This window comes from Balaenoptera musculus, chromosome 5 (assembly GCF_009873245.2).
Source record: "Balaenoptera musculus isolate JJ_BM4_2016_0621 chromosome 5, mBalMus1.pri.v3, whole genome shotgun sequence".
Classification (NCBI taxonomy): Eukaryota; Metazoa; Chordata; class Mammalia; order Artiodactyla; family Balaenopteridae; genus Balaenoptera; species Balaenoptera musculus.
This window is the reverse complement of record NC_045789.1, coordinates 120,791,580-120,819,044: the sequence shown is the minus strand read 5'-3', so window position 1 is coordinate 120,819,044 and position 27,465 is coordinate 120,791,580. Positions and strand designations below refer to the sequence as shown.

The following is a 27,465-nucleotide window of genomic DNA, read 5'->3' as shown; positions in this document are numbered from 1 at the left end:
ATTAGCTCTAGGAGTTTTCTGGTAGCATCTTTAGGATTGTCTATGTATAGTATCATGTCATCTGCAAATAGTGACAGCTTTACTTCTTCTTTTCCGATTTGGATTCCTTTTATTTCTTGGTCTTCTCTGATTGCTGTGGCTAACACTTCCAAAACTATGTTGAATAATAGTGGTGAGAATGGGCAACCTTGTCTTGTTCCTGATCTTAGTGGAAATGGTTTCAGTTTTTCACCATTGAGGACAATGTTGGCTGTGGGTTTGTCATATATGGCCTTTATTATGTTGAGGAAAGTTCCCTCTATGCCTACTTTCTGCAGGGCTTTTATCATAAATGGGTGTTGAATTTTGTCGAAAGCTTTCTCTGCATCTATTGAGATGATCATATGGTTTTTCTCTTTCAATTTTTTAATATGGTGTATCACATTGATTGATTTGCGTATATTGAAGAATCCTTGCATTCCTGGGATAAACCCCACTTGATCATGGTGTATGATCCTTTTAATGTGCTGTTGGATTCTGTTTGCTAGTATTTTGTTGAGGATTTTTGCATCTATGTTCATCAGTGATACTGGCCTGTAGTTTTCTTTCTTTGTGACATCTTTGTCTGGTTTTGGTATCAGGGTGATGGTGGCCTCATAGAATGAGTTTGGGAGTGTTCCTCCCTCTGCAATATTTTGGAAGAGTTTGAGAAGGATAGGTGTTAGCTCTTCTCTAAATGTTTGATAGAATTCACCTGTGAAGCCATCTGGTCCTGGGCTTTTGTTTGTTGGAAGGTTTTTAATCACAGTTTCAATTTCAGTGCTTGTGATTGGTCTGTTCATATTTTCTATTTCTTCCTGGTTCAGTCTCGGCAGTTTGTGCATTTCTAAGAATCTGTCCATTTCTTCCAGGTTGTCCATTTTATTGGCATAGAGTTGCTTGTAGTAATCTCTCATGATCTTTTGTATTTCTGCAGTGTCAGTGGTTACTTCTCCTTTTTCATTTCTAATTCTATTAATTTGAGTCTTCTCCCTTTTTCTCTTGATGAGTCTGGCTAATGGTTTATCAATTTTGTTTATCTTCTCAAAGAACCAGCTTTTAGTTTCATTGATTTTTGCTATTGTTTCCTTCATTTCTTTTTCATTTATTTCTGACCTAATCTTTATGATTTCTTTCCTTCTGCTGGCTTTGGGGTTTTTTTGTTCTTCTTTCTCTAATTGCTTTAGATGCAAGGTTAGGTTATTTATTCGAGATGTTTCCTGTTTCTTGAGGTAGGCTTGTATTGCTATAAACTTCCCTCTTAGCACTGCTTTTGCTGCGTCCCATAGGATTTGGGTCATCGTATCTCCATTGTCATTTGTTTCTAGGTATTTTTTGATTTCCCCTTTGATTTCTTCAGTGATCACTTCGTTATTAAGTAGTGTATTGTGTAGCCTCCATGTGTTTGTATTTTTTACAGATCTTTTCCTGTAATTGATATCTAGTCTCATAGCGTTGTGGTCGGAAAAGATACTTGATACGATTTCAATTTTCTTAAATTTACCAAGGCTTGATTTGTGACCCAAGATATGATCTATCCTGGAGAATGTTCCATGAGCACTTGAGAAAAATGTGTATTCTGTTGTTTTTGGGTGGAATGTCCTATAAATATCAATTAAGTCCATCTTGTTTAATGTATCATTTAAAGCTTGTGTTTCCTTATTTATTTTCATTTTGGATGATCTGTCCATTGGTGAAAGTGGGGTGTTAAAGTCCCCTACTATGATTGTGTGGCTGTCGATTTCCCCTTTTATGGCTGTTAGTATTTGCCTTATGTATTGAGGTGCTCCTATGTTGGGTGCATAAATATTTACAATTGTTATACCTTCCTCTTGGATCGATCCCTTGATCATTATATAGTGTCCTTCTTTGTCTCTTGTCATAGTCTTTATTTTAAAGTCTGTTTTGTCTGATGTGAGAATTGCTACTCCAGCTTTCTTTTGATTTCCATTTGCATGGAATATCTTTTTCCATCCCCTCACTTTCAGTCTGTATGTGTCTCTAGGTCTGAAGTGGGTCTCTTGTAGACAGCATATATATGGGTCTTGTTTTTGTATCCATTCAGCCAGCCTGTGTCTTTTGGTGGGAGCATTTAATCCATTTACATTCAAGGTAATTATCGATATGTATGTTCCTATTGCCATTTTCTTAAATGTTTTGGGTTTGTTATTGTAGGTGTTTTCCTTCTCTTGTGTTTCTTGCCTAGAGAAGTTCCTTTAGCATTTGTTGTAAAGCTGGTTTGGTGGTGCTGAACTCTCTCAGCTTCTGCTTCTCTGTAAAGGTTTTAATTTCTCCATCACATCTGAATGAGATCCTTGCTGGGTAGAGTAATCTTGGTTGTAGGTTTTTCTCCTTCATCACTTTAAGTATATCCTGCCACTCTCTTCTGGCTTGCAGAGTTTCTGCTGAAAGATCAGATGTTAACCTTATGGGGATTCCCTTGTGTGTTATTTGTTGTTTTTCCCTTGCTGCCTTTAATATGTTTTCCTTATATTTAATTTTTGACAGTTTGATTAATATGTGTCTTGGCGTGTTTCTCCTTGGGTTTATCCTGTATGGGACTCTCTGTGCTTCCAGGACTTGATTAACTATTTCCTTTCCCATATTAGGGAAGTTTTCAACTATAATCTCTTCAAATATTTTCTCAGTCCCTTTCTTTTTCTCTTCTTCTTCTGGGACCCCTATAATTCGAATGTTGGTGCATTTAATGCTGTCCCAGAGGTCTCTGAGACTGTCCTCAGTTCTTTTCATTCTTTTTTCTTTATCCTGCTCTGCAGTAGTTATTTCCACCATTTTATCTTCCAGGTCACTTATCCTTTCTTCTGCCTCAGTTATTCTGCTATTGATCCCATCTAGAGTATTTTTAATTTCATTTATTGTGTTTTTCATTGTTGCTTGGTTCCTCTTTAGTTCTTCTACGTCCTTGTTAAATGTTTCTTGCATTTTGTCCATTCTATTTCCCAGATTTTGGATCATCCTTACTATCATTATTCTGAATTCTTTTTCAGGTAGACTACCTATTTCGTCTTCATTTGTTAAGTCTGGTGTGTTTTGACCCTGCTCCTTCATCTGCTGTGTGTTTTTCTGTCGTCTCATTTTGCTTATCTTACTGTGTTTGGGGTCTCCTTTTCACAGGCTGCAGGTTCATAGTTCCCGTTGTTTTTGGTATCTGTCCCCAGTGGCTAAGGTTGGTTCAGTGGGTTGTGTAGGCTTCCTGGTGGAGGGAGCTAGTGCCTGAGTTCTGGTGGATGAGGCTGGATCTTGTCTTTCTGGTGGGCACGTCCACGTCTGGTGGTGTATTTTGGGGTGTCTGTGGCCTTATTATGATTTTAGGCAGCCTCTCTGCTAATGGATGGGGCTGTGTTCCTGTCTTGCTAGTTGTTTGGCATAGGGTGTTCAGCACTGTAGCTTGCTGGTCATTGAGTGATGCTGGGTCTTGATGTTGAGATGGAGATCTCTGAGAGATTTTTGCCGTTTGGTATTACGTGGAGCTGGGAGGTCTCTTGTGGACCAGTGTCCTGAAGTTGGCTCTCCCACCTCAGAGGTACGGCCCTGATGCCTGGCTGGAGCACCAAGAGCCTTTCGTCCACACGGCTCAGAGTAAAAGGGAGAAAAACTAGAAAGAAAGAAAGAAAGAGGCTATAATATAGTGAAGTAAAATAAAGCTATTATAAAGCAAAGCTATACAGACAAAATCTCACCCAGAAGCACATACATATACACTCACCAAAAAAGGAAAAGGGGAAAAATTAATATATCCTGCTCCCAAAGTCCACCTCCTGAATTTGGGATGATTCGTTGTCTATTCAGGTATTCAACAGGTGCATCACATCAAGTTGTTTGTGGAGTTTTAATCCGCTGCTTCTGAGGCTGCTGGGGGAGATTTCCCCTTCTCTTCTCTGTTCGCACAGCTCCTGGGGTTCAGCTTTGGATTTGGACCCGCCTCTGCGTGTAGGTCGCCTGAGGGCGTCTGTTCCCCGCCCAGACAGGACGGGGTTAAAGGAGCAGCTGCTTCGGGGGCTCTGGCTCACTCAGGCCGCGGGGAGGGATGGGTACAGAGGAGGCGGGGTGCGTCTGCGGCGTCAGAGGCCGGCGTGACATTGCAGCAGCCTGAGGCGCACAGTGCGTTCTCCCGGGGAAGTTGTCCCTGGATCACGGGACCCTGGCAGTGGCGGGCTGCACAGGCTCCTGGGAGGGGCAGTGTGGAGAGTGACCTGTGCTTGCACACAGGATTTTTGGAGGCGGCAGCAGCAGCCCCAGCGTCTCACGCCCGTCTCTGGGGTCCGCGCTGATCACCGCGGCTCACGCCCGTCTCTGGAGCTCGTTTAGGCCGCGCTCTGAATGCCCTCTCCTTGTGCGCTGCGAAACAAAGAGGCAAGAAAAAGTCTCTTGCCTCTTCGGCAGCTGCAGACTTTTTCCCCGGGCTCCCTCCTGGCTAGCTGTGGTGCGCTAACCCCTTTAGGCTGTGTTCACGCCGCCAACCCCAGTCCTCTCCCTGCGATCCGACCGAAGCCGAGCCTCAGCTCCCAGCCCCGCCCGCCCCGGCGGGGGAGCAGACAAGCCTCTCGGGCTGCTGAGTGCTGCTCGGCGCCGAGCCTCTGTGCGGGAATCTCTCCGTTTTTTCCTCTGCGCCCCTGTTGCTGTGGGGTCCGCGTTGATAGCCGCGGCTCGCGCCCGTCTCTGAAGTTCGTTTAGGCGGCGCTCTGAATCCCCTCTCCTCGCGCACCAGGAAACAAAGAGGGAAGAAAAAGTCTCTTGCCTCTTCGGCAGCTGCAGACTTTTTCCCGGACTCCCTCCTGGCTAGCTGTGGTGCACTAACCCCTTCAGGCTGTGTTCACGCCGCCAACCCCAGTCCTCTCCCTGCGATCTGACCGAAGCCCGAGCCTCAGCTCCCAGCCCCGCCCGCCCCAGCGGCTGAGCAGACAAGCCTCTTGGGCTGGTGAGTGCTGGTTGGCACTGATCCTCCGTGCGGGAATCTCTCTGCTTTGCCCTCCGCACCCCTGTGGCTGCACTCTCCTCCGTGGCTCCGAAGCTTCCCCCCTCCACCACCCGCAGTCTCTGCCCGCGAAGGGGCTTCCTAGTGCATGGAAATCTTTCCTCCTTCACAGCTCCCTCCCACTGGTGCAGGTGCCGTCCCTATTCTTTTGTCTCTGTTATTTCTTTTTTCTTTTGCCCTACCCAAGTACGGGGGGAGTTTCTTGCCTTTTGGGAGGTCTGACGTTTTCTGCCAGCGTTCAGTGGGTGTTCTGTTGGAGCAGTTCCACGTGTAGATGTATTTCTACTGTATCTGTGGGAAGGAAGGTGATCTCCGCGTCTTACTCTTCCGCCATCTTCTCTCCCCTCTATGATCCTTTTAATGTGCTGTTGAATTCTGTTTTCTAGTATTTTGTTGAGGATTTTTGCATCTGTGTTCATCAGTGATATTGGTCTGTAGTTTTCTTTTTTTGTGACATCTTTGTCTGGTTTTGGTATCAGGATGATGGTGGCCTCGTAGAATGAGTTTGGGAGTGTTCCTCCCTCTGCTATATTTTGGAAGAGTTTGAGAAGGATAGGTGTTAGCTCTTCTCTAAATGTTTGATAGAATTCGCCTGTGAAGCCATCTGGTCCTGGGCTTTTGTTTGTTGGAAGATTTTTAATCACAGTTTCAATTTTAATGCTTGTGATTGGTCTGTTTATATTTTCTATTTCTTCCTAGTTCAGTCTTGGAAGGTTGTGCTTTTCTAAGAATGTGTCCATTTCTTCCAGGTTGTCCATTTTATTGGCATATAGTTGCTTGTAGTAATCCCTTATGATTCTTTGTAATTCTGCAGGGTCAGCTGTTACTTTTTCTTTTTCATTTCTAATTCTGTTGATTTGAGTCTTCTCCCCTTTTTTATTAATGAGTCTGGATAGTGGTTTATCAATTTTATCTTCTCAAAGAACCAGCTTTTAGTTTTATTCATCTTTGCTATTGTTTCCTTCATTTCTTTTTTATTTATTTCTGATCTGATCTTCATGATTTCTTTCCTTCTGCTAACTTTGGGGGTTTTTTTGTTCTTCTTTCTCTAATTGCTTTAGGTGTAAGGTTAGGTTGTTTATTTGAGATGTTTCTTGTTTCTTGAGGTAGGATTGTATTGCTATAAACTTCCCTCTCAGAACTCCTTTTGCTGCATCCCATAGGTTTTGGGTCATTGTGTTTTCATTGTCATTTGTTTCTAGGTATTTTTTGATTTCCTCTTTGATTTCTTCAGTGATCTCTTGGTTATTTAGTAGTGTATTGTTTAACCTCCATGTGTTTGTATTTTTTACAATTTTTTTTCCTGTGATTGATATCTAGTGTCATAGCGTTGTGGTCGGAAAAGATACTTGTTACAATGTCAATTTTCTTAAATTTATCAAGGCCTGATTTTCGACCCAAGGTATGATCTATCCTGGAGAATGTTCCATGAGCACTTGAGAAGAATGTGTATTCTGTTGTTTTGGGATGGAATGTCCTATAAATATCAATTAAGTCCATCTTGTTTAATGTGTCATTTAAAGCTTGTGTTTCCTTATTTATTTTCATTTTGGATGATCTGTCCATTGGTGAAACTGGGGTGTTAAAGTCCCCTGATATTATTGTGTTACTGTCAATTTCCCCTTTTATGGCTGTTAGCATTTGCCTTATGTATTGAGGTGCTCCTATGTTGGGTGCATAAATATTTACAATTGTTATATCTTCTTCTTGGATTGATCCCTTGATCATTATGTAGTGTCCATCTTTGTCTCTTATAATAGTCTTTATTTTAAAGTCTATTTTGTCTGATATGAGAATTGCTACTCCAGCTTTCTTTTGATTTCCATTTGCATGGAATATCTTTTTCCATCCCCTCACTTTCAGTCTGTATGTGTCCCTTGGTCTGAAGTGGGTCTCTTATAGACAGCATATATACGGGTCTTGTTTTTGTATCCATTCAGCCAGTCTATGTCTTTTGGTGGGAGCATTTAACCCATATACGTTTAAGGTAATTATCGACATGTATGTTCCTATTACCATTTTCTTAATTGTTTCGGGTTTGTTTTTGTAGGTCTTTTCCTTCTCTTGTGTTTCCTGCCTAGAGAAATTCCTTTAGCCTTTGTTGTAAAGCTGGTTTGGTGGTGCTGGTTTCTCTTAACTTTTGCTTGTCTGTAAAGGTTTTAATTTCCCCATCAAATCTGAATGAGATCCTTGCTGGGTAGAGTAATCTTGGTTGTAGGTTTTTCCCTTTCATCACTTTAAATGTGTCCTGCCACTCCCTTCTGGCTTGCAGAGTTTCTGCTGAAAGATCAGCTGTTAACCTTATGGGGATTCCCTTGTACATTATTTGTCACTTTTCCCTTGCTGCTTTTAATATTTTTCTTTGTATTTAATTTCTGATGGTTTGATTAATATGTGTCTTGGCGTGTTTCTCCTTGGATTTATCCTATATGGGACTCTCTGTGCTTCCTGGACTTGATTGACTATTTCCTTTCCCATGTTAGGGAAGTTTTCAACTATAATCTCTTCAATTATTTTCTCAGACCCTTTCTTTTTCTCTTCTTCTGGGACCCCTATAATTCAGGTGTTGGTACGTTTAATGTTGTCCCAGAGGTCTCTGAGACTGTCCTCCATTCTTTTCATTCTTTTTTCTTTATTCTGCTCTGCGGTAGTTATTTCCACTATTTTATCTTCCAGGTCACTTATCCGTTCTTCTGCCTCAGTTATTCTGCTATTGATTCCTTCTAGAGAATTCTTAATTTCATTTATTGTGTTGTTCATCATTGTTTGTTTGCTCTTTAGTTCTTGTAGGTCCTTGTTAAACGTTTCTTGTATTTTCTCCATTCTATTTCCAAGATTTTGGGCCATCTTTACTATCATTACTCTGAATTCTTTTTCAGGTGGACTGCCTATTTCCTCTTCATTTGTTTGGTCTGGTGGGTTTTTACCTTGCTCCTTCATCTGCTGCATATTTCTCTGTCTTCCCATTTTGCTTAACTTACTGTGTTTGGAGTCTCCTTTTCGCAGGCTGCAGGTTCATAGTTCCCATTGTTTTTGGTGTCTGCCCCCAGTGGCTAAGGTTGGTTCAGTGGCTTGTGTAGGCTTCCTGGTGGAGGGGACTAGTGCCTGTGTTCTGGTGGGTGGAGCTGGATCTTGTCTTTCTGGTGGGCAGATCCACGTCTGGTGGTGTGTTTTTGGGGTGTCTGTGAACTTAGTATGAATTTAGGCAGCCTCTCTGCTAATGGGTGGGGTTGTGTTCCTGTCCTGCTAGTTGTTTGGCATGGAGCATCCAGCACTGGAGTTTGCTGGCCGTTCAGTGGAGCTGGGTCTTAGTGTTGAGACGGAGGTCTCTGGGAGAGCTCTTGCCAGTTGATCTTACATGGGGCCGGGAGGTCTCTGGTGGTCCTATGTCCTGAACTCGGCTCTTCCACCTCAGAGGCTCAGGCCTGACACCAGGCCAGAGCACCAAGACCCTCTTGATGTCTGCTTTCCTTCCTGCTACTTTCCTTCTCCTCCTCCCTTAGAATCCTCTTGCTGGCAAAGCTGCTTGGTTTTCTCTGCCAGCCACAAAGAAGCTGTCTTTAACTGTGTCCAAGGTTGGGTGGAAGCACTTGAGTGCTCCTAGACAACCAATTCAGGTTTATTATCCTTCCCCTACACGGTAGCAGTTTCTCATGAGTAAACAATTCTCTATTGATAGTGTGCCTTTTATCATTCTCTTGGGTCTTCAAATGATTGTAATAATTTTCCCGTTTCATACTAGACTGAATGGACTAGGATTCACTTTCCTTTTCATGCATGTTCAACTCTTTTGCTCCTGCCTCATTTTGCCTGGATACCATTTCTTTGGGTACCTGTGCAGGTGAGCTGGGTCCTCTGCTCAGGGCCTCACACAGGAGGCTGCATGGGAGCTGCTGGTCAGGGCTGGAGACTCATTTAAGGCTCCAGGTCCTCTAGCAGGCACATGGTTGTTGTTGGAATTTGCTTCCTTTTGGTTGTTGAGCTAAAGCCCTTAGCTGATAGAGACCATCTGCTACTCCCTCACATGTGGGCCCCTCTCCAAAATGGAAGTTCACTCCTCGGGCAGCCGTCCTGTCACAGAGTCACCTGAAGGCTGGGCATCCTGTTGGGGGCTCCTTTCCTCAGGTCCCAGAGACGCCTGAGCGGTGGCCTCCTGTCAGGGGCTTCCCAGTCAGGTGCAGTCGCCTGAGGGCCGGGCGTGGGGTCTGAGTCATGTGGGGCGCTGGGCACTCGCCTTCTCTGGTCCCGAGTGCACCATCGGGGGCTTCGGCCGCGTCTGAGCCCAGTTTATATTCTTAACAATAAACGTACAAGAGTGCCCATTTCCTCCTTAATTTACCAATAGTATGTTACCAAAGGTTTTTATCTTGTCCAAATTGATAGGTGAAAATGATACCACAGTGTCACATTTTACTTTGCATTCTTTGTAATGAATGAATTTGACCATCTCTTTAGGCTTAGTTTTCTATATGCTTAAGACCCAATATTTATTTGCTTTTCTTGATGGGCTCTTTGTTATAAATTAGGAAGAATTCTTTTAAGAATTAAGAATTATTTTAAGAAAATCGGCCCTTTACCTGTGGTAGGAGTTGAGAATTCTTCCCCCAGTTTGTTGTGTGTCTTTTTAATATTTGTGGGTATTTTTTCCCAACCTTTTAGAATTGTGTGTAGTCAACTTTACAGATTGTTTATGGCTTCAGATTTTGTGTCCTATTTCAAAAGCTCCTCTCCCATATGAGGATATTTAAGAAATTTTTTACCCATATTTTCCTTGGTACGCTAATGGTTTCATTTTTACATGATAATATTTGATCTGTATAGAATATAGTTTGATGCAATGTGTGGGTGGGGATCCAATTTATTTTTTTTCCAGATGATTACACAACTGGGTGTGTCGAATAATCTGTCTTTTCTATTGATTTGAAATATCACTTTTATCATTTACTAAATTCCCATATCTACTTAGATTTATTTCTGGGCTTTCAATATGCTATAGAACCACATTGTTTTAATTACTATAGTTTAAAACAAAATCAAACAAAATACACAGAAACACATACATATGTCCTTACTTCAAGACTCTTACTTGAAGAGACTCTTACTCAAATTATTTTGCATAATTTTCCTGGTTTTTCTTTCTTGTTTATTTTTCTACTTAAACTTTAGAGTCAGCTTGTATAATTTGCAAAATATTCTGTTGGTATTTTAGGGGTTGTGTTAACTTAAGAAGAATTGACATCTTTATAATGTTGTGTCTTCCTTTTCAAGAATATGACACACCTTTCCATTTGTTCAGATCTTCATTCGTGTACCCAGTATCATTTTAAAGTAGTCCTCAGAGTGTTCATATTAATTAGGATTAAGAGGTGCAAATCACACAGAACCACCAAATACCAACCACTAATAGCTGAAAGAACACAGAAATGTGTTTCTCTCTTCTCTTCAAGAATTCTGGAGGTGGTCATTCCAGGGCTGGTATGGTACCTACCACTGTCAAGGGCCCAGGCTGTTTCTATCATATTACTCGGTCATGATTGACTTTCATTCTAACATGATCTCACAGTCCAAGAAAGCTGCTGGAGCTCCGGCTATTATTTCTGCATTCCAAAATATAGTCAGACAGTGATAGGGAAGAAAGATGCCTCCTTCCTGTAAGGAACTTCTGTAAAGTTACACAAACAACATATCTGCAATGGAGGCTGGGAAATAAGTCTTAATTCCTAGTGGCCATGTGCTGAGCTAAAAAACCAGGGAAGAGAATTGGCAGTCTCTGCCAAAGTGGATTATATTATTTGTCTTGGTGCTTTACACATACTTATATCTGTTATTTGATTTATAAATTTCAAGTTTTATCTTTTGACCCTCCAGCTCTAAAATATGAAAAAATCAGTATATTTATTTTATCTTTCACCATTTTTGCCCTCCTCCTCCCAGCTTTTGCTAGTTAAATCATTAGAATTGTAGAGGTGGAACAAAAAAACCTTTCCTCTACCCATTAGGTTTTGTAGCTGGGGCCTGTGAATTAAACTAACAAAAGGTAGATTAACAGGAAGAAAAAAAAAAAAAAAGCAGAGTTTATTTATGCATGCAACGTGCAAACACATAGGAGAATTTGGTGATGAGTAACTCAAAGGGGTAGTTAGAAATTGAGGCTTATATATCATCCTAAAAAGGGCAATGAATTTGTGGAGAAGTGACAAGACAAAGGAAAGAGGATGTCTTTGGGCTCCCAGGGGTGGTAAATTGTGGGAAGGTAAGTATATATGTGGGGAAATTAATGGAAGACTAGGGTTACTGTAGTAAGGTTTGTGTTTGTGTAGACCCATCTCTGAGCCAACTTTCTGTTTCTAGTGATGATGCTTGTTTCTCTTCCTCTTGGTATGGGAGAGGGGAGGGGGAAGATCTTCACACAGGGAAATTTATGTCCTGTTCTTGGGCAGTTTGGAGGAAGGCAGTGAGCTCCTTCTGTGTCTTCTGCTTCTTAATTGCCTTCAGCTCAAAGTAATCCTATGTCAAAGTGATATATTTGGGGGTGATATTTTCTGATCCCCTTCACTACCTTGTAAGATTATAATTCACATTTGTTTTAGTTTTAGTCCCACAGTTACACAGTCAGTACTCACCACCAGTCTTTTTGCCTTAATTTTCCATTAATCTCTTTGTCAGGTAAAGTTTGTCTTCCTCCAGTTTCTTCAAAAAGAGCTCATGGGAACTACGTTCTCTGAGTTACTTCATGTCCTAAACTGTTTCCTATTTTCTATATATTCATATTGACTAGCTGTAAAATTCTTAGATATGACTTTATTTTCTTGATGTATTTGTAAACATTGCTCCACTGCTCCTAGAATGGAATGTTGATATGGAAAAGTTTGAGGCCAGCCTGATTGTTTTTCTCTTATAGTTGACCTGAGATTTTGATTTGAATGCCCAAATTTTCTTTGTTTACCTTTTGAATCCAATAACTTGCAATTGACTGTTCTGTAGGTGGATCTACATGAATTTTTCCTGGCATGGAGTACGTCCTTTCAAATTGTACATTCAAGTCTTCTTTTATTTCTGAATAATTTCCTTGAATTATACCTTGAAATATTCTTTCTGTTCCATTATTTGAGGTCTCATCTTCAGGGATACCAATTAGATGCCTGCTGAATCTTTTTTTTCTCTATGCCTTTTGAATTTTTCATCCATTTCTCTCTTTGGCTCCTTTTTTTTCCCATCCTGTCTTTTATTCCTGTCTATCTTCATATGTGCTGCTTCAAATATATCTTTCATTTCTGTGATGATTTAACTTTTTTCTTCCTCCTCTTCTTGAGATTTTCCAACTTATATATCATTTCCTACTTTGACTTACCGTATTTTCCGTGTGCTCTTATTTTGAAGACATGATTGGTCCCTATTTTTAAAAGATTATGTTTCAATAATGGCATTATGTGTTTTCATCTTTTCTTTAGTATTTTTCTAGTGAGTGTTCTTTATTTGCTATTTGTTTTTTTCCTTTTTTTCTTGGACTGTCTTAGTATAGATGTTTTGTAGATTCCTTACTATTACTCAGTTTTGAATGAAGTAAGTTCTTCTCGGACCAGCTGCTTTCAGGAGGTTGGAGTGGGGTCAGAGAATTCCAGGGCCCCGTCCCAGGCTAGCAGGAATTTGCCTTTAGGCACAGCACTGTGTATGTGAGTTCAACGTATTCTTTATTATCTCTTGTCAAAAGTAGCACTGCAGGATCGTTCACAAGGCAGACTCTCCCTCTTCACCTCACTCACAAAGTACTTCTAGCAATTATGGCTTTTCTTTATAATTTCTCCTTCAGCCCTATAATTCTAAGCTTCTGTAGCCTTTGTATCAAAAGGTCAAGTGACATTCTCAGCCATGAATGTCTGCTCTTGGCATTTCTCCATATCCCCATTTGACCTTACATATAACCTATCTAAAAAAGAATATGGATTCCTCTGTCTCATTAATGAAGGAGTTAGTGTTTCTGTTTCCTATTCTCCTTATTGCTTTTGAGTGATTTAGAAGAAGTGGAGAAACTTCTGAGTTTATTGTCAAATTGAAAATGGCTATGCCTCTGCATGAGATGGTCCTTGCTAAATGCCTAGAGACTCCAGAATCCTGTATATTTCATATGTTCTAAAGAGAAGAATTCCCTGTGCCTGTGGCATAGTCTTCTGTAGCTCCCCAAAAGTGATAGCAGAAAAAGAGAAACTGAGGGAAAAAGTCTCAATCAGCTATATACACACCAAACTTCATATAAATGTCTTGATTATATTTAAATAAAAATCTACCTGTTATGAACTCCATGAGTGATAACAATTGGTTTATTTGTTATGGATTTTTGTTTCATGTAGTGTGAGTATGTGGTTTACCTTAAAGAAATTCCTAATCTTAATCTGCTAAATGAGGATTTTTCCTTCAAAGGGGTGACCTTTGGAATACACTAATTCTAATGGTTTATATCACAGATCAGAATATTTTTGGAATATCTCTAAAGAGTTACTTCTATAATTAGTTTATAAGACACACAAAAGTGCTTTGTTACTTTCTCAGTCCTGAACTCAGCTAATCATTCACCTTATTAACAAGACAGTGCCATCTGACTTCACATTTTTTCAAAAATAGTCACATCCTGGGACTTCCCTGGCGGTCCAGTGGTTAAGACTCTGCGCTTCCACTGCAGGGGACACAGGTTTGATCCCTGGTTGGGGAACTAGGATCCCACGTGCCACAGGGCTCGGTAAAAAAAAAAAAAGTTACATCCACCTTCAAAAAAATATGTGGCCATCACCAATCAGGTCATCATCTTACATGTTTTACATTCAAATGAATGTTTCCTCTCCATGACAATTACTTCAAAGACAGAGATTCAGATGTGTCTCACAGGGCAACAAAGGAAAAATTTTTAGATGCCTTGATCAATGGCAGTATTATTTATATTAACATTAATTATTAAGAGCATGCAGAGGTAATTTTTATGTATATAAAGAATTTTTTGAAAAACTGGGGATGATTTTTCTGGAGAACATAAAGACTTGGAGGGATAACTATGACTGAATTCTGCTCATGAATACCTGTGTTAATTCAAGTTAAAAGTACATAGATATGCTAATATGACCTTGAGAAATGAGAATATATTGTAAGCCTCCACAAAAGCTGGGCTCTAGGTTCTTATCTCTCTGCTCTCTTCTGTGGCAGCTCTGCTTTAACAACCTTCTTTGTCTTGGGAACACCTCTGGCTCAGATAGTGTTAGACTGTCTTCGGCCCACATGACGGTCTCTGATCTAATTCATGTAGGCTTGATTTTACTGGAAGTACATAGTAATATGAGGAATTCACCTTAAGCTTCAGGGCACATTCAGAATATCCTCTGTTATGCATGGTCTTAGGTTGTAAGACTACAAATATACAGTCCATGGCTTCAAGGATCTCTCCACTGGAGTGGAAGGACAGCACGGAGGTAGAGAGGAAGGGAAGGAAAGAAAAAAGTAGGTGAACATTCATACAACCTTGGGATATGGCTATGTGGTATAAGTGAGATATAAATAAAATGGTATGGGAACCCAGGGAAACCCAGAGGAGGAAAATATTTGAAAGCTGATCAAGTAGAAGAAGGAAATCTATTCTTTGTTTCTCCAAAGAACAAAACATGGACCAGTAGTTAGAAAGTACAGTGAAGCAGATTTTGGCTCAATACAAAGGAATTTTTTAACAGCTACAATTGTCCAAAAATAGACCAAACCAACTGTCTGGAAAAAGTAGCAGGGTCTGAATCACAGATGTTTATTCAGAGGCTGTGCAATGGTGATCTGTCAGGGTATGTATGTCACAATGAGTGGTATGAAAAAATGAAAAACACATGATTTCCAAGGACCCTTCCCTCCCTACAATTCTGCTGTCTACTTCCAAGTTCTTTGTGTTTGTCCAAATCAATCTTATTACCTTATAGTCACACTTTATAGGTTGCTAAAATTCAGATTATACAATCTACCGATGTCAGTCAAATTTGGCTTCTCTGTAGGAGTAAATGAGGAAATAAATGTAAAAGTATCTGATACATTACTTAACAGTTGTTAGTTGAATTTGAATCAGTAAAAAATAAGCAAGTGAAAAAAGCTTTGATGCTTTTTGGAAAGGCAGGGCATACACACATATGCAACCATCCAAATCTCATTCCTTCTCCCAGTCTTAATGGAGGGCTGAGAAATGAACTTGGATTTGTTTGCAAGAGATAATGCTTGAGGTAACTAGGACCAAGCTTTCCACACTGTGGACAGAGGAAATCCATAGTCCACTCAATAAAATTACAGTGTCTTCCTTAAACAGTGACTCACATGCTCATATCGAGAAATATGGATAATTCCTGGAGGTCTGTGGAATGTGGAAGTTAATTTATAGACTTCTGTTGCATTAGTTAGCAATTTGACCAAGAGGGAAAGAAGATGATTCTGTTATTGATCGATCTAATTTGTGGTACTGGCTTTGATTAAAGAATCCATCATAAATTTAGGTAAGATAATATTTTAAATGATATTTTTACTTATTACTCACAAGTTTCATGATCTTTGCCTACAGTACCAGCATTATTAAGATGGGTTAATCAAAATTTTCTTTATAAAAGAAACATAAATGATAATAAGGAATAAGAGTTACATTAATTGAACACCTTCTATGTAATTAACTTGTATTATCTTTTACAAGATAGATGCTAACATTTCCACTACACAGATTGTCACCAAGATTTGATTGCTTGTAAATAACTCAAAACACACTCAAATCCAAGCTGTTTGTCCTTGTAGCCCACTTTCTCAACTGCTATACAATACTGCCTTGGGTTCACCAGACAAGCTACCTAATAGAATGAAAATGGCTAAACTTTTCACCTTCTTTGAGCTGCAAATCATTTTGGAATTCACATCAGTTATCTTTCCAACATGAACTAAGGGATAGACTATTACCAGGTAGTGTCATATGTGGGGAAACTGATTTCAGTCCAATAGCAGGTGTCTTCTTGCCTTTTAGAGAGACTCCAACTTAGTGCAGTGGTAGAAAAGTATTTTTAAGTTGTAAATATTAAGATGAACATTTTTATGGGATACATGGAAAGCTTAAAACACATCAAATTTTGAAGGGAAAAATTTAAGCCCATAACTATAATTTTCCCTGCGGGTTAAAGATGAAATGGAGATGAATATGCCTTCTTCTTTTCCCTTCAATGAGGGAATTTAATCTGAATAGTTTTGTTCAGGATATTTCTAGGGAACTTGAACACTATATGAATGTTTAAAATATTTTATTTTCCTGTTATTGTCGCTTCTGGCAGTAAATGTAAGTTTTCATAGACTTTCTAAGTGTGGTTTTGAATAATGTTACAGAAATGTTTTAGAGTATTATACTAGGGAATGTGGGCAGCAGTATCTTAGTCTTCAAACTTTATAAATAATACCAACAAGAGCTGTCCTTTTCCAAGCAGGAACTATGCTTTTTACATGCATTTGGTTATTTAATCTGTACAACTTATTAGTTGAGCTTTGTTACCCCCATTTTATAAATGGGGAAATGGAAGCTTAAAGAGTTTAAGCACCTTTAATTCACTCAGCTAGTAAATAAAGGCCTGCATTCAAATTCATAGATTTTTTACACCAAATGCATTCTGCCTCACTTAAATTTTTAGAAGTTTCATTTTTTTGTAGAGATAGTATTTCTAAATAATACACTTCCGAATGGTACTAAATAAGACCCTTATAAGCCCTGAGTTATTCTCAGTTTCTTTACAAGATGAAGTTTTTACAGCTTTGTTTGTAAAAGTGGAAAATATTTGTTTATCATGACTGAAGGACTATTGGCTACTGAAGATGGAATGAATGCCCAGGCTAGCGAGGCACATCGATTTGCTAGGCAGCATTAAAAACCTATTTGTAAGAGTATTTTAATTGTTTTTATTTTATTATAGTTAAATTTTGATTATGGACTATTTCAAACACAGAAAGGTATCACAAAATGTCCTGTTAGACATCTATGTCACTACCATCTTACTTTAATAAATATTTTGCCACATTCTCTTTGGATCTCTTTTGTAAGGAAATTTTGATACAACTAAAATACCCCTACTCTATTACATTAGCTTTCATCCCTCCCCAGCGATCTTCACTATCTTGAAGTTCTTGTGTGTTCTTCCCATGTATACTTTATTTATTATTTACATAAGTATATTCATACCATTATGTATTGATACTAGTTTTATGTGGTTTTGAAATATATATAAATAACATTACATATTCTGGTTTTTTCACTTATCTTTATATTTCTGAGAATTATCTATATTGATATATATATATCTTGTTTTTCATTCTAATTGCTCTATAATATCCCATTGTATGAATACACAATTTTTGTTTATTCCTCTGTTGATGAAAATTTAGCTTATTTTCCATTTTTGCCTATTATAAATAATGCTGTATTGAACATTCTAGTAAATGTCTCCTTTTGCACACTTGTAAGTGTTTTTCCGGGTTGTATACCTGGGAGTGGTTATATCAATTTCTATTTCCAGTAACAGGGTATAAGAGTTTCCCAGTGTTCTCACAAGAACTTGGTATTATCAGAATTTTTAAATTTTGCCAACTACAAAACAACTTCCCTTTATACTTCAAAAACGTCAGCATCATGAAAGACAAGGAAAGGCCAAGGAGCTGTTCCAGATTAAAGGAGACTGAAGATACATGACATCTAAAAGCAACATGTGATCCTTGACTGGGAAAATGAGACAGAATATAGACTATGTATTAGACAGTTTGATCCATGTTAATTTTTCTAAAGTTTGATCATTGTAGCGTAGTTATATAAGAGAACATTCTTAGAAGATACTCATGGAAATATTTAGGGATAAAATGACATGATGTCTGAAAATTATTTTCAAATGCTTTAGCAATATAATAATAATAGACACAGGGAGCAAGATAAAGCAAATGTGGCAAATTTCTAACATTGGTGAATCAAGGTGAAAAGTCTGAAGTCACTTTATTTTACTTTAAACTTTTCTGTGGGTTTGAATTTTTTTCAAAAGAAAAAATGTTTGCCAAACGTGTATGTGTGAATTGGTATTAATTTTTCAAATGTACTCTTCTCTGATTACCAATGAGATTGAACATCTTTTCATACGTTTGTTGGTCATTCAGTTTTCCTTTCTTGTGAATTTAAATTCTTTTTCCTAATTCTACTTGGCTGTTTGTCTTTACCTTAGTGACTTGTCAAAATTCTATCATGTCCTGGATACTGATTCTTGGTCAGTATGTTTTGCAAGCAGCCTCTCTCTCTCTTTGGTTTGTCTTTTTTTTAACTTCATGTAATGGTCCACTAAGGAGCTGCAGCCTGTGAATGTATAAAAGTGACTTTGTTTTCAATAATTTCCCGCTAAGTGTCTTATTTTGAACTCTTCTTTTCCACTGAATGGAGGAACCCTTTACAACACCTTGTCAAGACTCCATAACTTTCCAGTGACTTTGTGTTATTAGAAAGTGTCACGTTTGTAATTAAAGAGATAGTTATGTTTATTTTGAAATTTGAGAACTCCCTGGCGGTCCAGTGGTTAAAACTCGGTGCTTTCACTGCTGAGGGCCCGGATTCAATTCCTGGTGGGGGAACTAAGATCCTGCAGGCCATGCTGCATGGCCAAAAATAAATAAATAAATAAATATTAGAGAAAGAGAGAAAGAAACAAACAGACAAACTCTCCAAATCAGTCTAGCGCTCTTCTCCTCCTCACTCCTAGCACAAGTTAAACCTCTGAAGGTGACTCCAGTGGCTGAAGACTGTGGTCTGCTTTGTCCACACCTCCCCCTGTTAACTCTTCTAGGTGTTCATCCTGTGCTATGTGGAGAGGGAAGGGGAAGAAGCTGAAAGGTAAACATCTTTTCCCTTGAGTTAACTGCAGGTTGCAGTCTTTTCCTTGTTGTTCATCACTAGTGCTGTAACACTGATCAAATTCTGACGTCCTGCTTGTGGCCGTCACCAAAGTGCTGCCTGTCTAACTGGGCGGGGGCATGGCGACGCACAGCTCCCTGATGCAGAGATCTGACTCTCACTTGAGGTGTGGATCTAATTTTCACCTTTCCCATGAGGATAGCCCATTGTCCAAGCCCCATTTCTTGAAAAGATTATCGTTTCCCACTGATGTGTATTCTACCCAACATAGTGGAAATTTGTCTCTGTTTGTCAAATATTGAGAGTACAGGTTGACCCAATGGCTGTTCCTCTCTTATCACAGTTCTTTTTCCTTTTTGACTAAATTACCAGGATCAGGCCAGCAAGCCTGCTAGAACAGACATCTAATTGGGAGCAGGATGCCAGGCTCCCTTTCCTACAGGCAACCCTAAACTTTACATTGCCTTGGACTTCCTTCTTCCCTTCGCTTCTAGGAGGCGGGGTGCACCTTCTCCCTTCCACGCAGGGAAGGGAGAGAATAACCTCTCTCCCCGCAAAGCCCATGATCCCTCCCATGTGTCACTCTCTTTCCTTATGTGAGGTGAGGAGAAAGTAGTTGGTAAGTTCAGTACTGGTCCAGTGAGTCTCAGTAAGCCCTGAGGGGAGGTGCTGGCTCCAGCTGCAGGGGGCAACGTGGTCTTAGACCATGGTGGCTGACCTGGTACTTAGCATCCTTTTTCATCAGTCTTGGGTTTATCAACAATTCCAGGACAACAGGAAAAATCCCATCTGACATAAGATTGCATGTTACTGATATTCTTCCTTGTATGACAGTTTTAGATTGTCCTAATATGGTCAGATTTATCAACATTTTCCTGATGGCCTATCCTTTCTGTTAGCTTTCTCAAGAGACATTACCATATTCCTTTCAAAGTTTTTGCTTTTCACATTTAGACTTTTCATCCCTTTGGCTCTTGTCTTTAATATATGGTGTGAGGAAGGTCTAATTTTAACTTTCTCTGTAAGGATAGTCCATTGTCTAGGCCCTATTTGTTGAGCAGTCTTTTCTTTCCCACTGATTTGTATTACTGCCTTTCAAGCTGCTTTTAACTGATAAGCACTTCGTTGTTTTTTCTTTCTATAGGAATATGCCTGCATTGTCCCCTAAACTTAATTATATCCCACCCGTCACAGTGAATGGTTCCAGTGAGGTTTCGTTGGAGCAGGGATTGTGTTCACTGTTGCATCTCCAGTGCCTAGTATGGTACCTGGCACAGAGCTGGCGCTCACTAAAAATATTGGTGAATGAATGAATGAGTCCTGCCTAAGGTCTGTCCTGGGGTCCAGATTCCACACAACTCAACAAGTTTTATACATATTTTACTATGACTGATAAAATGGGCTTTTCCTTTTTGATAGCATGGGCTCCCTCTCAATCTGTCATTATTCTCTGAGGCAGACATTTTGAATTATCCTAGATTTCTCCTTTCTACTTGACCTTGGCATCTAGTGGGTCACTTTGGTTCATAATTCATACTTTCTTAAAACTGAGGTACATTTTCCACCCTCACTATATCTGCATTTCAGTTAGAACTTTTTTTTTCTTTACTGTCTTTTTAATGTTTGATATATGCACAAGAATATGTGCAGCACGTCAATTATGAAGTATAATTACATGCATACCTAGGAAGCCACCACTTCCGTGAGAGGGGTAACGTTATCTGTCCACCGCCTCTGCATGTGTGCTCCTCCCTAGGCCACACCCTTGCCTCCACCTAAGGGGTAGTCGCTATCTGGAAGTTTGGGTTTCTCATCCTCTGGCTTTGGCTTTCTTTTCAAATACAGGTTTATCACAAATATAGATAGTCCTAAAAATGCATTATGTGGATTTACTTTTACTTAGTGACTTTATAAGGATAGTTTCATACTTTGTGAAGTCTGCAACTTGAATTTGTCATTCAACACTTACGCTTCTAAGATTCATCCATACTGTTGTGTGTGGCCATGGTTCATTAATTGCATTAATTAATTTCATTAGTGAACAGAATGACATTACATTGTGTAACATACCATGATTTGTCTATTCTTCTGTTGGTATTTGTTTGGATTGTTTCCAGGTTTTTTGCTGTCTCAGACAAGATTGCTATAAACCGTGTCTATGTCTGTCTCTTGGTCCACATGTGCTAAGTTTCTCTAGGGCCTATACCAAGGAGTGGCCTTTCTGAGTGAAAGGATATGCAAGTGTTCAACTTTAAAAGATAATGCCAAATTGATAGGGGATTAAGAGGTACAAACTACTATGAATAAAATAAGCTACAAGGATATATTGTACAGCACAGGGAAAGATAGCCATTGTTTTATAATAACTTTAAATGGAGTGTACTCTATAAAAATATTGAATCACTGTGTTGTACACCCGAAACTAATATAATATTGTAAATCAGCTGTACTTCAATTACAAAAAGATAATGCCAACTTGTTTTTCCAAGTGGTCTACTGTACTTGTACTCATGCCAGTGAAGTACAAAAGTCCCATTGATCCATATCCTTTCCAACACTTGGCATTATAAGATTTATTAATTTTTCCCTTTTTAGATATAAAATTGTATCACTTTTTTCCTTTTTTCCAGTTTTATTGAGATATAATTAACATACAGCACTGTATAAGTTTAAGGAGTACAGCATAATGATTTGACTTACATACATCATGAAATGATTATCATAATAAGTTCAGTGAACCTATGAGTCATCTCATATAGATACAAAATTAAACAAATGGAAAAAAAATTTTTTTCTTGTGATGCGAACGCTTTGGATTTACTCTCTTACCAACTTTCATATATAACATAAAACAGTGTTAATTGTATTTATCATGTTGTACATTACATCCCTAGTACTTATTTATCTTATAATGAAGTTTGTACCATTTGACTGCCTTCATCCAATTCCCCTCCCCACCCCCATGTATCTCCTTTTAATTGTAATTTGTATTTCCCCAAGAAAAGATTTTGAGATTGTTTTATATGCATGTTGGCCATTCACAATTCCATTTCAGTGAAGTGCCTGTTTGTCTTTTGCCAATTTTTCTATTGGATTCTTTGAGTTTTTCATATTAAAGTTCTTCATATATCTTGGATCCAAATTCTTTACCAGTTGTAAGTATCATCGATATTTTCTCCCAGTGTGTGGCTTGCCTTTTTACTTTCTTTATGGTATCTTTATAAACAGAAGTTTTAATGAAGTTTTAATTGTAATGAAGTTGAGTTTATAAATCTGAAAAGTAGAAATTATAATAGAATTATAATTATAGTAGAAATACTATAATTAGAATTTTTTATCTTGTTTAAAAAACATCCAGTTGTACACTGAATTTATAAATATATTCTCCTATACTTTCTTTTAAAGGATTTAAAAGCTTTGTCTTTCATATTTAAGATGCATGTGGAGTTCCTTTTTTTGTGCATGGTATGAAGTAGGGCTCCAATTTAATTTTTTCCATATGGATAAACAATTATCTTGTAAGAGCATTTATTTCATTTGAAATATATTCACAATATATATTGCTATGAGAGGAAAACATATAATGTAACAGAATATATGGTATTTAGACAACATAAAATGTAATACATATAGTAATTAGTATATATACAAAATTTAAAGATATTGGAAAGACATACACTAAAATAACAACAATGATTATCTTTGGACGGTGGGATAATTGATGATTTTCGTTTATTGTTTAGTTCTCTGTATTTTCCAAATTCTCCATATTGAGCATATATTTGTATATTTTTTAAACAGTGAGAAATAAGGTAGTATCTATAGATGATAATTTAGTGTCAATGTGCCTTAAAGAGAAATCATTATTTGAAAGAGAAGCCATGAATTGAAGTCTTTCAGCTTAACTTCTTTTGAAGCTTCTTGCATCCCCGGAGTGGGGTGGCAGTGGGGGTGAAGGCTGGGTCAGGGCAATGTTTGTGGATCATGCAGTAAAACTCAGTACAAGGTGAAAAGGGATTATGTTCTGAAATCTGGGTGAGTCTTCTGTAAATAGTTACATACAACTTCTCTCCCCTGAGTTCTTTGCTTTACAGGTATGTAAGGCTCTTTGGGAAATAGGATCCAGATTACTTATGTGTATCATTGGTGATACAATTTTTTTTTTTTTGGCCCAACAGCAGATAATGAAAAGACTTATAAAGCGGTATGTTTTGAAAGCACAAGTAGACAAAGAAAATGATGAAGTTAATGAAGGTAAGCACCTTCAACTTGAGAAACATCCTTTTACAACTAATTTAATGAACTTGGAAAACTTCATATTGAAGGATACTTTAAAAATCCAATATGGGAGAGTAAAAAATGAAAGTAAAAGTCAACCAGAAATAACTATTGTTAGTGCAATTCCTTCTTACCCTGCTTTCAAAAAAGAAAACAAAAAGAAAACAAATTTAAGTTGATTTTGGAGTTGCCTTGTACTTTGACTCATCATACTATATCAAAACAAGACTAAGCCACTTAATCCCAGTAGGAAAGACGGGGGCATTACTGATTTCAGTACGAAACATTTTAATAATAAATTAAAACGTGTGAAAAAGGAAAACAAAAAAATCCAATCTCAGGTAACTGTTTGGGTTCCTCCAAGATTGACAGGAGAATCTTATGCTACATTTCTAAAACTCTGTCTTTTTAAAGAAACAGTTATTTAAATTGTCAATCAGAGACAGTTTATCACTACAGAATGCCCTGATTTCTTAGAATGTAAAGTCTGCCATCTTTCTGGGAGTTTCTAATCCCTATTACATAAGTAGTCTGTAGTTTCACTTCCGTTTCAGGGAGTTCACATTGAGTGTTAACATTTTTCCGGTGATGCAGGTAAAATAACGTTGGCTCAAACAGAATCCACATTTCTTCAGAAAAATCTTTACTTTGTTGTCCAGAAAGAAATCTCTAACCCATTTTTCTCATCTGGTGTTTCTCTTTTGCCTTTCACTTTTCTTCTTGGCACCTGTTTTCCAGGCATATCCTAGGCAGCACGTCTGTCTGGACTATAAGACTTTTTCATCAAAGGCTGGGGTATAAGCCAAAGTACAGGTCCAGAGATGGAAAGAAATCAACCAGGGAGAAATAAGTTGCCCTAAAAATAGAAACTATAGCTTTCAGCACCAGTGAGATGCTACTAGATATAGCTACGCTGATAAGAAAAGGCTAAACTAAACTGTTGATGAGCTTTGAAGCCATTACTTGATTAATGCAAGGAATCTCTTACAAATCTGAGTCAATACAATGGTATGTGTTTGTAGAAATCTAAGAATGTGTGATTGGAAACCAGCAAACATCCAATCATGATGACCTAGAAACAGTCTCAGAGAGACAGGATTGGAACTGAGTTTTAGTTTAGAAAGCAGAAACCTTATTTGTTGTACCATAACCTCCCTTATTTGTTGTACCATAACCTCATAACTAAGTGAAGGGGGCAATGGGCCACCATGACAGCATCAAAAACAAGGAGTCATCTTCCAAGTCCTTTTATACAAAAGAGGAAAATGAATTAAGGAAACTTTGGAGTTTTGAACAAAGTTCTCACTAAGAAAGTATATCATATAATTTAACCTGTTCACTGAATAAATGAAGAAGCTGAATTCCAAAGAGGATGAGTAATTTGTGTTTCCTGTATTGGCAGACTAAGTACAACACTTAGTGTGTAGGCTTCCCATAACTCAAAAACAAGGAAGAAGAATGTAGTAGTAGGGAGGTGAAAGGGGGCCCACTGGGATTATGGTCCAAATATGATATTAAATGCTGTGAGAATCCATTTCTTCCACAAAAGACTGGCCTTGCGATTTCGAATTTGATCAGTTTATTTCCTCTATGTTGCCAAATGCGAAAGGAAAAGCCCCCCCCCCACCTTTTTTTTTTTGCCACAAAAAGAATCAAATGTTTTGTGTGTATTCTTGAGGAAGAGTTAGAATTCTTTAAAATAAAAGGTTCTGACGTTTATATAATAAAAGAACATAGATTATACTTTAAAGCATCATAAAGATACCAGGAAATATCATGAAAAATATGTTTTACATATGATTCTATTATAGAAAGCTATTAAAGTGCCAATGATTTAAAGAATCATTTCTTGGATTCAAGATAAATTCATGACCCAAGGTTTACCTTTCAAGGTCAATGGCTTATCTACATTACAATTATTTGCAAGAGAATCCAGTTATTAATTGCAATCTACACATGCTCAGAGTATTACCAAGCTAAATTATGGGAATAGTTGTGTTTTAATAGCCAGAAGTTTCCTATGGAGACTTCTATGTATGTAAACATTGCCAGTGGTATCATATCTAAACTCCTTAATTTCACCATTGCTTGTTGTTTCCTTATACATCGTCCCCTGTGCCACAGAAACTAATTTGTTTGTTCCTTAGCTCTATGTTCATTGCCATTGCCTTCCCTAAGAAATACCCCTACTCTTTTTCCTTCCTTTCCCTTACTTCAAACTTGACCTCAATTTACTTCTTACATGTGAGTATTTGCCTGTTATATAGATTGATTCATTTTTAGAAATGTTTCATTTTGCTAGGATTCCCTTCCAGCCTAGCAATGGGAGATAATCCATATAGGTGTCAACCCTTATGGCTCAGGGAACCAGACAAACTCCCTGAAGATAGAAAGGAGATACTCTGATTATAGACCAGTTAACAGAGAAATCACCCTGTGTTAAAAATTGGCTGAGCCACAGGACAATACTTTAGCTGAGTTTTACTTTTAAAACATAGCTGAACTACTTTTTATGGTTTTTTTTCCAAAGTCAGTACATTTTTAAAGGCAGACATTTCTTAAACATTCTAAAGGAAAACACCTAAAGTAGCTATGTTGGAGATGTTATGAGACAAATGCATTCATGTATAAATTTCACTCTTGTTTTTTTATAAATACGAAGGGCAAATTACCAATTATATGTTTTTTAATACAAATACCGTAGGTGAATTAAAAGAAATCAAGCAAGATATCTCCAGCCTTCGCTATGAACTTTTGGAGGACAAGAGCCAAGCGACTGAGGAATTAGCCATTCTAATTCATAAACTCAGTGAGAAACTGAATCCCAGCGTGCTGAGATGTGAATGACTCAGTAACCTGGAATTATGGCTTTGACTATAGCACAAATGTGGGCAATAATATTTCTAAGTATGAAATACTTGAAAAACTATGATGTAAATTTTTAGTTTTAACTACCTTTATCATGTGAATCTTTAAAAGTTAGGTCTTAATGATTTTACTGTTTTATCATATGCAAATGGTCTTCATTTTAATTGTCTGCCTTGACATTACAAACAATGACGTGCCATTGTATTTAAAGGCCCAATATTACTACGTTATTGATATTTTTGTCCATTTTAGAATAAACTCTACGTCTTTGCACTACCTGTTTGCCTCTAAGAGACTGTAAGCTCCTTGGGGACAGGGACCATGTCTTATTCATCTTTGTGTCTCCAGCATCTAGTACAGTGCCTGGTACATAGTAGGTGCTCAATAAATGTTGTCAAAACCGACTGAACTGAACTGCCAACAAAATACAAATAAAAATTAAAAGGCCATCACTATGTAGCATACCTTCCCTTGTCCAAGTGCTAAAGAGATTTTTTTTTGAAAAATATAAACTGAAAAAATTTTACAAACAGCTATGACTTGGTCAGATTTTCTTAGAATTTTTGACGTCACTGATAATCCTAGAACCTTTGAGCCCTGAATGAAGAATTTCACAATGAAATGGGTTAATAGAAAATATAATTACATTACATATTTGTTTCATAGAATTGTTCCAAACAACACATTAAAGATTTTTCTAAAGTATATACTGTTTGCCTACTGTCTTAGATTTTCATTTGTTGTTTTTCAGTAATGTGAATTTAGTCAGTGGGGTGGTGAATTTTTTAAAGTCGGGGGTTATGCAGGGTTGTTAGTTTGTTATAACCTCCTAATTTCTGCCTCTGATGCTTTAATGCTAAATAAGTTATCAACAACTGACTTCATATCTTGCCTGTTAGCTCCACTCTGAGTTTTGGAGGGTATGCTATGGGGAGGAATAGGAAGGAGCAATGTCTGTGTACCTGGAAAGCCATGTCCAAGCATCACCAGGTGTGTTTCGTTTTCCTTTGAGGCATCTCTTGCCATCATTGCTTACAATGATTGACATCCTTTTCCTTATCAAAACATTTCACTTACACTTGCTACACAGAATAGATTGTGATGTATGTGTATGACTTACTATGTAACTGAGCTGAACACTGGTAATATCCGCAACGCCTCATGACTTTACTAGGAAAGGGGATACAGACTGGTAAGTTCCCTCCTCTCTTCACAGACCACAAAACCTCGAAGTATTTTTTTTAACCAGCTAGGTTTAAATCTCTCATAGAGTTATGCTTACCGTCCTAATTCTCTTCAGTCTGTTCCTCTCAAATCTTACCAGAACACAAATTATGATCATAGCTCAAAGATAGTTTTATAGGTTCTAAAAGCCAATTACATACAT

The 27,465-nt window shown here is 38.1% G+C and overlaps 1 protein-coding gene across 3 annotated transcripts in view; it reads left to right on the top strand.

The window, feature by feature from the left end:
- TRPC3 (transient receptor potential cation channel subfamily C member 3) overlaps positions 1-26,745 on the top strand; it is an 87,380-nt gene extending 60,635 nt beyond the window's left edge. For all 3 annotated transcript variants that reach the window (XM_036851954.1, XM_036851956.1, XM_036851955.1), the window contains 2 exons: positions 23,111-23,186; positions 25,915-26,745. In XM_036851954.1, coding sequence (XP_036707849.1) covers positions 23,111-23,186; positions 25,915-26,057 — 219 coding nt within the window. In that variant the 3' untranslated portion in view covers positions 26,058-26,745. The remainder of the gene's footprint in view (positions 1-23,110; positions 23,187-25,914) is intronic.
- Positions 26,746-27,465: the final 720 nt, after the last annotated feature.